This window comes from Trypanosoma equiperdum, assembly GCF_001457755.1.
Source record: "Trypanosoma equiperdum strain OVI genome assembly, contig: ctg_1342, whole genome shotgun sequence".
Taxonomy (NCBI): Eukaryota; Euglenozoa; class Kinetoplastea; order Trypanosomatida; family Trypanosomatidae; genus Trypanosoma; species Trypanosoma equiperdum.
The window spans coordinates 4452-16405 of record NW_027123330.1 but is presented as its reverse complement, the minus strand read 5'-3'; the positions used below and the strand labels follow the sequence as shown (position 1 = coordinate 16405).

Below are 11954 nucleotides of genomic sequence, written 5' to 3'. Positions count from 1 at the left end.
AGATCTTCGCGAGTCATCCCCGGCTTTCGCGGAGCACCTGCGAGCAATATTGCAACGTCAGCTCCGTCAACTGCTTTGTGAAGTTCATCTTTCAGGTGACCAGTCACCTTAGCTGGAGAACAAATGTGCGAGAGGTCTGCAGCCACGCCTGTCACACCATGTATGTCATAACAACTCAAGTGAGACACAAGAGGATTGGTTTTCAGGATAAGCGATAACGGTTGACCAATACCACCGGCAGCACCGAGGACGGCAACTTTAAACTGGAGAGTTGCACTGGTACGCATATCGGTTGTAAATATTTTCTTCTTTGAACCTTATTATGATCGCTGCAATTTCCTCTCTTGAGAGAAAATGCCAAGTGATAGGGAAGTGTACGTGTACACCTCTGTTCGCTTCAATATTAAATTAATGTCACTAATGCTTGACCTTGTTGTTTTGTTATCACTTTAGTAGTGTCAAGAGCATTAGCATTAGCAGTAAAGTAAAGTGTAAGGAAGTATAAGCAAGCGACAAGAAAAAACAAGTGGCTATCAAACACACGCAAACCTATACACACGGAGGCGAGCACAGAAACGGATAGAACTAGATCGCCAAGAACAAATAAGAGTTGCAATAACTTTTGCTCCCCTATTAGAAAAAAGTGTACAAGTTAACCAACGAGCGCTACTAAACAACATTTCGATATTAATCACAACAAGAGAGAAAAGACTCACAGCGCTGGGTCTCATGAAACTGCATCTACCCCTGTCTTGGATAAACGCAAACCAGCTTCAACATCTTCCACAATCAGCGGCACAGCAGCTGCCACAAGTTCCTCCTCATACGGTGTCAAAGCACCCAATGGTAAAAGCTGCGCAGCGCCCTCCTCACCAAGTTCAATGCGCGAGCTGAAAAAAGGCGTCTCTCTCTTTATCGAAGATTCTACAAAAGAGCACTCGGTAATGCCACGGTCTCCACGTTGTGCCTTCATTATCGAAGTGACCCATTCATATGCTGCGTTTGCAGTCGACAAGGTGGGGCACGTAAACTTTTCTTGGCCTTGAACGTTTTGGCTGTCAACGCGACACCCCGTGGAGTTGTGGTCGCCTGCTGTAAAATTCTCAGGACGTTGGACCTCCTCGCAGAGCTGTACCATTCGCTGATGTGGCAGTTGGAATCCCGTCTGTGTAATCAGTGGACAAACAGTAGCATCACCTTTTCCACCTACAACATGCACATTCACATCGTAAGGGTTCATGTGCAGTTCCTTTGCAAAAAGAACCCGCGTTCGCATAACATCACGTGAAGTTATGCCAAAAAGCTTGCGTGGGTCAAATGCACTGTGTCGCAGAAGCACCTCTCTCGCTAACGGCACTAAGGAGTTAACAGGACCAGAAGCGATACCAACGATGGCGTGGGGAGCTGCCCTGGCCACTAATTCCATCGCAACGAGATACTCTGGTGCACACTCCGCGAGTGCAAGGTCACGTTGCAGACGACTCGGGTTGGGAATGCTGCCAGTGCAGATAAGCACCAACTGTGCGTTCCTCATGGCTGGTTCCCACTGCTGCGGGTCATCAACAGCTCTCAAAACAACACCAGTATCGATATGTGAGAGGTCCTTCACAATCCCGCGGACACGTGTCTCCGTCATACGAAGTGTGACGTCATTTAGCGGGTCAAAACAGCACAGTTCCTTGACCTGCGGACAAAGCGTTAGTAATAGTGAAAGGTGCTTGCCTACATTGGTTGTTGCACCGAACACAACTACTTTTCCAGTCACTCGCCTGGTTTGTGCTCGACCAAAGAAAATTACCATCCCCTAACCTCCCTCAGTATTCGCTTCGGCTTTCTTACCTATAGCACAGCGTGCTTAACCATACACCCAACAGGTAAAGTAAGAATAATCGATGTAAAAATGCAACACGGGACAAGAGATGCGAAAACCAAAGGAAACTCAAGTATGATGCACACACGTGCGCACAGAAAGAGCTGTGGTGAACCAGCAAAGATTAAAAGCTGAGCAACCCTTACAGCAGCGATACAGCAATGCAGCGCACAGTGCCCTTAAAGCAATGGTAGATAAGGAAGGTTCAACTTGACCACCAAAACAACTTGGACCACCATCGACGTGTCTTGTCTGCAATAATAGGATCCAACACACGACATATAGAGACGTGTACACTATCTAGGGAAGCAAAACCGTCAACGGTGTGCCAAAGTCTAGGGTCACCGTATACGGCGCGAAGTCCTCTAATACTCTCGTAATACTTCACAAGCCCCTGGTGTACAGCCTCCTCCGTGTCTTCTGGTCGCTGCACCAGCGGTTGCCCAGTAACATCGTCACGCCCCTTAACATTAGGGGGATTGTAAAAGGTGTGGTACACGCGACCCGAACTGGGATGCACCCATCGCCCCGCATGACGGTCAACCAACAAACTATCAGGAACACTAAGCACGACGATGGCATCTGGTTCTATACCCTCCGCTTTAAGGTGTCGCGCTTGCTCAGCCGTTTTGGGAAAATCGTTCAGCAAGAAGCCATTGGTACAGTCCGGGCCGCGAGTGGCATCCGCCACCGCCCGTGCAAGTAAGTCGTCAGGGATGGGTTCTCCCTCGTCCACGTAACGCCGAAGTTTATCTCCCACATCAGTATCGCTGTATTCTACGGCATGAGATACCGCCTCAATGGGAGTTACGTAACAGAAACCGTATCGTTCCTTGAGAACCGTACTCACAGAAGTTTTTCCACTCCCTGGTGGACCTGTGAGAAACACGTGCATCGTATCTCACCCCGTCTTCCGACGTATCGTCACTGGAAATGAACCAATGGGTTGTTACAGGCGGGGATAGGAAAAAAATGGGGTTAGTATGACTAGCGCAACGAAAAAAAGAGGTGCACCTGCAGTAGTACGCGTGAAGCCAGTCAGTGTCTACTGGAATGGTATCTACCTCTCCTGATGGACTCCCCTTTATGAGACCACGAAAATGGAAGAGAACCTGCCGCCCGCCCCAACTACTTAGTGCTTCCAGTTGGGCTTCTCGAAAGATTATATAAGGGTTTTTTTTTTAATGAAAGGGAGAGGAAAAGAATAAAACAGGATATATATATATATATAGAATACGTTTAATGTAGTCATACACCGCAATAATATCACGCACCCGTTGAGTTCTCCAAATACAAGCCGAAGGAGACTCTGGTTAGCATAAACATGTAGCCGTGGAGTTGTGCTCCTGAGGGAGGGGAGGAACACACCAAATAGACCCCTTTCCCTGAAGCCATACACAACGTGACCCTCCCCACCACAAGCTACCTTTGAGGCCCCCCAAAAAAAAAAGAAAAAAAGATGAAGAAACATATTTATGTCGCTGATACCGACGACTATTTTTCCGTCACATCCGTCGGCCAAACAAATGCCGAAATTTCAAAGGAAAAATTGAAGAGGAAGGAAATCAAACAACAGGTTGAAGCCGGTACCTCATCCACCGATCCTAAAGAGAGGCGGGCGGGAGGGGGAAAAAAGGTGACAAAATGAGACGAAGTGGAATGGCTACATAGAACCGCGTATGAACCACAACAACGACAGAAAGAAAGGGAAAAGTAAGAAAATAACAGTATAGACCGCACAGATAGTGCGGAGACGTCGTAAGTGAGATGTGTGCATACATGGATATGCGTATTTGTCATCAGAGGCACCCAGACAGCAGCTGTGCACAAAAACAAACATATACATTAATGCATACATGTAAACGAAGAGAATTACACGTCAAGGGAATCGCACGTCACTCCCCCAAATCACCCACGCGGATTAGTAAACCGCGCAGCGCACAAACGGCGCATAACAACAGAACCAGAATCTCCAATTTCCCCTTCCCTTTTCCCTCCGTCCACACGCACACACAAACGTGCACCCATCACCCGCTACTGTCATGATAACAACAACAATGTGGATAATGTGGATGCACCTGCGGGGTTGTGAAATAGAAGTTGGAAGAATGATACCTGATATGCCCACCCTTCCGTCGGTAAGGGGTCAAAAAAAAAAAGGAAACAAAGCTAACACGTGGCAGTCATGGATGCCAACCGCAAGCCACTTAAAATACGATCAACACGTTGTTACAGCAACAACAACGGAAAGAAAAAAAGGGAGGCTTCAACAAACCATAAAGGTAGAAAAGCTACCGAGGTTTTGCATCCTACCTTTCACCCTTAACCAAAACTAACATACGATCACTCACCTACAGATTCTGTTAAGGTTACCATAGTTGCTATCGTTCCCCTCCATTTTCCATTTTTTTTTCCTTCACCATCGCTGTCGCCGATGCACGCGGTGCCGTCCCATGGACATTACTACCGCCATAGGAATAACTTCCTCTTCCGCTCTCACATTCCTATAAATCAACCCTTCCTTTACATCCCTCCCTTTCATGTTATCCGCCTACAACTATTCACCTATCCCGCTCCTTTGTTAAATACTTTTTTTTTTCATTTCATTCTTTATTTTTCTTCCCTCCCCCTCATTCACCCTTATGCTGCTTTAGCCCATATATGCTGTAATTAGCCTACCTTACTTACCGTTCCCCCCCCTCTCTGTTAATTCGTCCTTTTTAACCAATAAAGAAAAAAACGAAGGAGGAATTCAAGCACATTTGCTATCCGTCCTTCCCTCTTTCCAAACTAACCAATCGCTTGAAATAAAAAAAATGGGGGGATACCTTACAGGACCACAGGTTAAATTACGCCGAACCAAATCCAAGTCGCCATCACCAACCGGTGGCCAAACATGCAACATCATAACTCCTTAATTCCCATATATCTTTGCACCGATCAGTCGTGCAACAGGGTCAAGTACGCGTCTGAGAGATTCACGCACAACGTTTACAGACTGTGTCGCGTCCAGGGTTGCAAGAACACCTCTGGCTCGATAATAATCAATCAGTGGTTTGGTCTGGCGGTGGTACCCAACGAGCCGCTTCTCAACCACCTCCTTGCGGTCGTCAGGACGCTGTATGAGTGGTTCAGAGGTTACGTCATCCAAACCGCGCACCTTTGGGGGGCAAAACACCTCATGGTATATGCGGCCACTGGCGCGATGAAGCCAGCGACCACTAACGCGCGAAATTATGACGTCATCAGGGGCATCAAAATGAATAACTTTGTTTACCTTTTCACCCGCCTCTTCCATCATCTCCGCCTGCCGCAACGTACGGGGGTAGCCATCGAGGAGGTAACCGTTTTTGCAGCGAGGTTGCTTAATGCTCTCTTTTACTATGCCGAAGACGATATCGTCCGAGACGAGACCACCGACATCCATGACAGATTTGGCCTTTAATCCGTACTCTGTCTTTTTTTCCACGGCCTCACGCAACATGTCACCTGTTGAAAGATGGCAAATGTCGTAACGCTTGGCGACAAAGGGGCTCTGCGTCCCCTTCCCGCAGCCTGGAGGTCCAAGAAAAATTACCTTCATGATTCAACTACTCGGCCAAAACACCTGCCAACTTATTTAGTTTGTTTCTCTTTCTACTACAGCTCATCAAGTGTAAACAACCAAAACACGCACACCACACACACACACACACACACACACACACAAACAAACGTCAAAACATGTAATGGCGAGGAGGAAAAGGAGAGAAAAGACCACTCAAAAACACGTCAAACGGAAGAATCTGATGGACACGACAGGATAAGTTGTTCACAGTGGATACAATCAACAAAAATTCCAAATGAGATCAATGAACTCCGATTACCCAACTGTGGCGCCCTCTAACTTCCCTTTATTACTGCCTCAGTGCAAAAATGCGTTAGGAACCACAGTCAAAAATCATTCAACAACTGCGCAACCCAAACCGAGGTGTAACACGAGGGAAGGGAAGGGAAGGGAAGGGGGGGGGGTTGTGAAACACACTACTTGTTGCACACAACCACCAATACAAACCTAAACCACCTTCACCACTGTTGGACGATATCTTCATCTCCCGATGCTACTGAAGTAATGCCATAGCGCCTTATAAGCTCCTCCTGCGACAGCGGTGGGAAAAGAAGGTCACGGATCTCCGCTAAACGGTCGTACTTTGGATAACCGTTGTCATCCACAGACAGCAGCACCGCAGAGCTGCCACAAATCCGCTCATTGTCGTTTGGAGACCATTTCAAACAGTGGCACTTGCCAGAGCAATCGTTGCTGTAACAACGAATTTTAATAGATCCGTAGGTCAGGTAGAGCTGAGGGTAAGTCGATCGATGCTCACGGCCCAACCTAATGCAAAACTTGGACGACTTTTGACGTACATAATAGAAACGTACGCCATCCTGATAATCCACACTGAGCGAATCCGCCGTTATGTAGGAGCCACTTTGACGCAAGATGTCCGATGATTGAGCTTGTAAATTGCTTTTCAAACCACCACCAAAAGCAGGAGACAAACAGTGAAAAACTTCAGCTATCAATTTCTTAATCCGGCTATCACGAACTGGCGCACGCGCCCCATCACGCAAAGGTGGCCGGTTAATGCCGAAGGGACCCTGGATGAGTGCGTTATCCCGCTCATCCTCTGCGGAATCACTCCACATGATGAAGTTAAATGTGTTTTTGTCATCACCTTCATTCATCAAATTACTGGCATCCCGCTGAATCAGAGCCAGTTCGAACACTACTCGCGCTAGATCATCCCTGTAAGATGGGTTGACGGATTCCTCAGTGGGTGGAAAGGGGGGCTGGTGAGCCAACAAGAATTTAGCAAGTTCAGCGTTTCCTATGGCTGTTACTTTGGGCACAACAGGAAGTAAGAATCTGAAAACACCAAACAATTTGGTGAGTAAAGCATGATGTTCTTGCTGCTTCTTTGTGGGTTCAAAGTACAAGAGTGAGTCCTGCAGAGTGCTCAAATCAATTTCATGCACGATGGAATGGGAAGCCTCACCTACGCTAAGATTTGGTATCAAAGCCGTTCTAAAAGGTGACTTCGTCGCGGCGTCAATCGCGGAGTTGAAACTCGCCGCGTTCATGGTGTTCAAACCGTCCGAAGAAGCTTTTACATTATACGGCAATCTGAAGGCTCTCCAGCGCGAGTACACTCCGAAGTCAATGCAACACTGCAACATGTGGTAAAATGAGCGGGTCTCACGGTCCCCCGCCTTATTGAAAGAATCATCTATACCACCTCTAATCTTCATCATGAATTTGTGGAGTTCTCGGATGTTACTGAATACAACATTTTTCTCCAAACGGAAATGAACATGGAAGCTCAGTTTGGTGTCTTTGCTGCTGAGCAGATTATGCCGTCTGGTCGCCCCGGTGTGCGCTGAGGGTCCAACACTAGATTCACTCACAAGAACTGAACCCGTTAGCACCAAGCAATGCTCCAACTTCGCACCCGCGTACTCCTCAACTACATCCCGTAAGTACTGCAAGATCTGCAGGAGACACCGTTCAACAACCGCTGTGTCAATGTGCACTGGGGGCTGTGAGGAGGAATCTTTAGCGCGACTTCCATTTGAAGGTAAATTTTCACCCTCCGCAACTTCGGTGGGAAAATTCAACCACTCAAACGGTGGGCTGCAGTCTATATCGAAAAAAGGGTCAACTGCGGCGTCTTTATCGATCATCACATAAAGATTTCGTTGCGGTACAAGAGGAATCGCGTTCACAAAGGACGCGATCTCCCGTCGACGGAGAGTGTTGAAAATCTTTCCACTGTTTCCACTGCGCACGTCGGCGGCAATGAGAACCTCACCGCGGTCCTTCTGGTAGCTCCGTCGAATGATGGCTTCCATCCTTGTGCTGTAGAATGTGTACGGAATATTTTCCGGATCTGGTATTCTTTCTGCCGCTGGCCAGTGCGACGGGGTAGCACCCTCAGTGTTGGAACTATCCACAGCACCATCCTCAGAAGTGGAGCAGAGTAAGGTGTGGTGCTGTGATGCCGCCCTCCAATATCGATCTAGAGGAACAACCACTGATTTCAAGCAGTCACTAATGGCGCGGGAAATGTTGTCATCAAGCTTGTTTCTTTGATCTGGGAGCAGGTCTGCTGTGTTGACATGCAGCACGCCAGCACTGGGGCCCGTGATTGCAAAGATGGGATCGATTGGTGGCATCGGCGTTCCGGGTAGAGGTGGTCGCGCCTCCTGAGTTTTCGGACCCATATATTCGTATAGGCGGGTTGCAGGCGCAAAGAACGATGGTACGGTAAATACCTCTTGCACGGCACCTAGTGGGCAAAAAAATATGGAATGGGGTTAGTGGAAAATTATGAAGAAATAAATAAACCAGAAACAAATACCTCCAATTAGAGAATAAGAAGGGCATGCACCGCAAAAATGATCTGTGATTCGACTTAACGTTTGCACGCAGTGGGAGAGCATGCGGCCGCGCGCTTATGGTCCAAACTCCACCCCAGATGAGGCATTATCCCGTTGTGCGGACAAAAGACGTAACGACTGTTCGAGTTCCTCGGCGCATTTTCTGCTGCGGTTAATGCAATCAAAAAGTAGATTCCTGTCAGTTGCTGCAGTGTCAGTTGGTGAAAACGCGTCCGCACTCACTAGCATATACGCCACAAGGTCTATCTTCGCTGAAATGTGTTCCTTCTCTATCAGCTCTCGCACAATGTGTACCAACTCCCGAAGAGGGATTGACAGATGCATAGCAGCCCTTTTTAAGTCAAGGCTGATGAAACAGCTAACGTATCTCATTATAACAGTTTGTTTATACTGATATAATAAACATTCGCAGTGCTTATAAGCAAACAAGTCGGTCTTTAGGTACACGAATGCGAGCACTGATGCTGCGTGAAGGGCGTCTGCAAAGTTCGCCTGTTGTAGAGCGTGAACGAGCGTGTGAGCTTCGGGTATATCTTCCCAGAGTTGCATAATATCTATACGCGTTACAAGCTCCATTGCCTCCGCGCGTGGTCGTGTCGCAACGGCGGAAAGCAAGAGCATGGCACCCAGCTGCACCCCTGTTGTAACGCTCTCCTCCACAACACGTCGCAGATTATGAATGGCAGGAAGTACACCAGGTCTGCTAATGCGCCCTCCAAAAGATGCTGCGACTTGTGTCGCACCCCGTTCTACAAGCATATCTCCAGCCGCCTGAGCCCAGTTTGTCCCTCGTAGGCCTTCAGGTGTAAAAGAACACACAAACCCACAAAAATCACCACTTTCAAAGAGACAGAGGGCGCGAACAATGGAAAAAAACAGTAGCAGTTGCTCTATCTCGTCCGTTACCGCTTCTACAGTAACTTGATGACTCGGAAAGTATACAGAACCGCTCCCGTTTTCAACCGCTATGGCTTGTACTGCATCGGTTAACACAGTACTAGTTGATTCCCCCACGTAGCCACGTACGGCTTCCACGTTTCCAGCTCCGAGCCACAGTTCTGTGGTTCTTTTGATTACTTGTAGCTGAAGGAGCAAAAGTGGTAACCTGTGCGAACGTGCCGTTAGTTGGAGGCCGGACTGCAAGGGAACAAAGAGATGCGTGAGGGTGTCATACATTGCCCCGTAATCACCCACATTGGCAAAAACTTCTGCTAACCTCAGTTTTCCCGGTATTTCAAATTCCTCCTCTATTTCCGAACGGCTCCTCTTTGAAGTCGATAAAAAGACCAGAACAGGTTCGGTGCTGCTCTCTCCACCTCCGGGGAATCTGACAGCCGAAAGCGCCTCCTGCACTGCCGCTTCCGCCCGATCAGCAACAACGTTCTCATCTTGCTCGAGAAGTGGGTATACACACTTACACCAGTCCTCATTTTCGAAACACTTCCTGCGAAACTGACAGAAATCGGCTACGCTCAGACCTCGCGTCAAATCATTCGCTGTGGCCATGAGAAGTTGCTGGCGAGCGTTTGCTTTCAGTGCATCACCGACGCTGTTGAAGAGGATATGCACCGCCCGCAGGTATCGCTGCCTTTCTGGTGCACTCCCCAGAAGCAGTTCGATGGGTAGGTCCATTTAAAGTTTCCTACTTAACCCCTTACGTCTAGCTACCGAAATGAAGCAAATCAATGTAAATGTTATAATACCTGCAACGAGAATAGGTGTCTAGTGAGGTATGCAGTATAACTCGCACAGTATTCATCTTGCTTATACAGGAAAGCTTATCCAGGAAAAAAAAACCCTGCCACACCTCCACAAAATTGGCATCCGCAGAAAGGAAAAAAAACGGAGGCAGACATTAGAAAGGAAAAGATCCTTCCTATTGGGTCTCCACAACAACAGCAAACCAGTGGCTACCAAGGTGTTACTTCAAATGCCATTCTAAGTCAGAGACATGCCAAAGTCCGTGATTACCTTGGAGAAGGGTATGGTAACACAGGGCAGGGAGAGGGGCAGCGGAGCGAACGAGAGTCATTATCGCTGTGGATTGTCGTACACCACGCCAACAACTCCTCCAATCATCGGAACGAAAGAGAGACTACAGAGCAAAAAAAAGAAAAAATGCAGACCACCACGCATATAATCAATATGCGCACACAGGTGTAAACTCACCAACCCGCTCCGTTTTTTATTCGCAACTTTACTTACCCGCACCGCAGCAAACCCAGTGGGGAAGAACATAGTCAGCGGTTATTAAAGCAGTAGAAGGGGGAAAAATAGTAGCAGCGATGTTAACTCATGCGAATGCCGCAAACAAATAACACATGAAAAAATAGAAAGCACGTCCTACACATTCTTCAAACTTTACCACTCCCCCTCCTCCTCGCTAGCGTCGGGGATATTTCAGGAGGGACTTTGAACGAAACTTCGTGAGGTACTTCAAAAAAAAAAATCCACATGATTTTAAGAGTTAAAATAGGCCATATTAGTATTATTAATATATGCACATATTTGATTTAAACGTATTCGCGTACCGAAACCAAAGTTTATTGAATTTAAAAGATATCATAAGTGTCCATGCGGCGCCTTTACATCCCCCTCCTTTGGAGTCTCAAGTGGGGATGCAACCAACTCGATGGGAGGCTGCGGCAACGGAGAGTCGTTTGAAGTAAGCAGCTGATCACTGCCTTCACTGTGCCATGACCCTGAAAGCGAGTGAAGGGCGGTAATCTCGCTCGTGTGCCCTTCAGACGCTGTTTCGGCTTCAACTACCTCTTCTCCAATCTCATTCTTTTCTATTTGTTCCTCCTTTTCACCTTCACGCCCTCCTTCTTTATCCTCTTCATTTCCTTTCCCCTCTCTAACAGACCGGCATTCGGTCACACTTCCATTGTCGTGCAGTTTCTTGTCATTTTCATCTGGAGATGCAGCAGTCATAGACGTGGTTCGCTCCTCCAGCAGCGTTCCACCGCGTATAGTCTTCATCATAAAAACGAGTATTAAAAGCAGAAACGCGGCGAGCACACCTAACGAAACAAGGAGGAGGAGGGGCCAAAGCATGTCAGTTCCGTCACTAGGATCAGAACTGACCATCACCTTGTGCGTAGACACACCTCGGATCGGTCCCCATTCTTTAGGTTCGCCACGGACAACGATCCACGGGTGTAATGCCACACGACCGCATTGTAGAGGTGTTGAATCTCCCCTTTTCACATTATGCGGTACGAGTGCTATGCCTTCCTTGCTTGCTGTGAACAACATTTCACGCAAGAGCCACATAAATGAACAGCGATCCGCGTCTGCACTGATATCTGGAGGGAGATACAATGGCGACATTGCTACGCCATACGGAGGTTCCCAGGAACAGTGGTTATGACCCAAGACATAGTGTGAGTAAAGACCGTATTTTCCTTTACACTGCGCATCCTTTGACTCATTGCTAACGGAAGTACGCTCTTTCTCTTCTTCTTCGGGTACTCGAGCACTTCCAACATCACCATCTGTCATATTGTCCGCAGAACTCCAACTAAATAGGTTGTGTTGCACATCATCCCCAGCACTCTGGGACGGGGTAGTGAGCGGTGACAGCGCAACTAGGAACAATGTTAAAAAGGCGGGAAAGGGCTTCATTTACTTACAAGCGTGA

General features: G+C 47.7%; 6 protein-coding genes across 6 annotated transcripts; all 6 read right to left on the bottom strand.

Annotated features, from left to right (window-relative positions):
* Positions 1-727: 727 nt before the first annotated feature.
* On the bottom strand, positions 728-1801 carry TEOVI_000647700 (malate dehydrogenase-related; the record flags this gene model as incomplete). Its single annotated transcript, XM_067221180.1, has 1 exon — positions 728-1801. One exon carries the CDS (start codon positions 1799-1801, stop codon positions 728-730), a length of 1074 nt encoding a protein of 357 aa, XP_067077281.1.
* Positions 1802-2075: 274 nt separating this feature from the next.
* TEOVI_000647600 (adenylate kinase, putative) lies at positions 2076-2765 on the bottom strand (the record flags this gene model as incomplete). The annotated part of the gene is made up of 1 exon (XM_067221179.1): positions 2076-2765. The coding sequence occupies one exon, from the start codon at positions 2763-2765 to the stop codon at positions 2076-2078; it is 690 nt and encodes a 229-aa protein (XP_067077280.1).
* Positions 2766-4784: 2019 nt separating this feature from the next.
* Positions 4785-5453, bottom strand: TEOVI_000647500 (adenylate kinase, putative; the record flags this gene model as incomplete). Its single annotated transcript, XM_067221178.1, has 1 exon — positions 4785-5453. The coding sequence occupies one exon, from the start codon at positions 5451-5453 to the stop codon at positions 4785-4787; it is 669 nt and encodes a 222-aa protein (XP_067077279.1).
* Positions 5454-5935: 482 nt separating this feature from the next.
* TEOVI_000647400 (PrimPol-like protein 2) lies at positions 5936-8134 on the bottom strand (the record flags this gene model as incomplete). The annotated part of the gene is made up of 1 exon (XM_067221177.1): positions 5936-8134. One exon carries the CDS (start codon positions 8132-8134, stop codon positions 5936-5938), a length of 2199 nt encoding a protein of 732 aa, XP_067077278.1.
* A 231-nt stretch (positions 8135-8365) lies between these two features.
* TEOVI_000647300 (uncharacterized protein) lies at positions 8366-9943 on the bottom strand (the record flags this gene model as incomplete). The annotated part of the gene is made up of 1 exon (XM_067221176.1): positions 8366-9943. The coding sequence occupies one exon, from the start codon at positions 9941-9943 to the stop codon at positions 8366-8368; it is 1578 nt and encodes a 525-aa protein (XP_067077277.1).
* A 930-nt stretch (positions 9944-10873) lies between these two features.
* Positions 10874-11938, bottom strand: TEOVI_000647200 (uncharacterized protein; the record flags this gene model as incomplete). The annotated part of the gene is made up of 1 exon (XM_067221175.1): positions 10874-11938. One exon carries the CDS (start codon positions 11936-11938, stop codon positions 10874-10876), a length of 1065 nt encoding a protein of 354 aa, XP_067077276.1.
* Between the last annotated feature and the right edge of the window lie 16 nt (positions 11939-11954).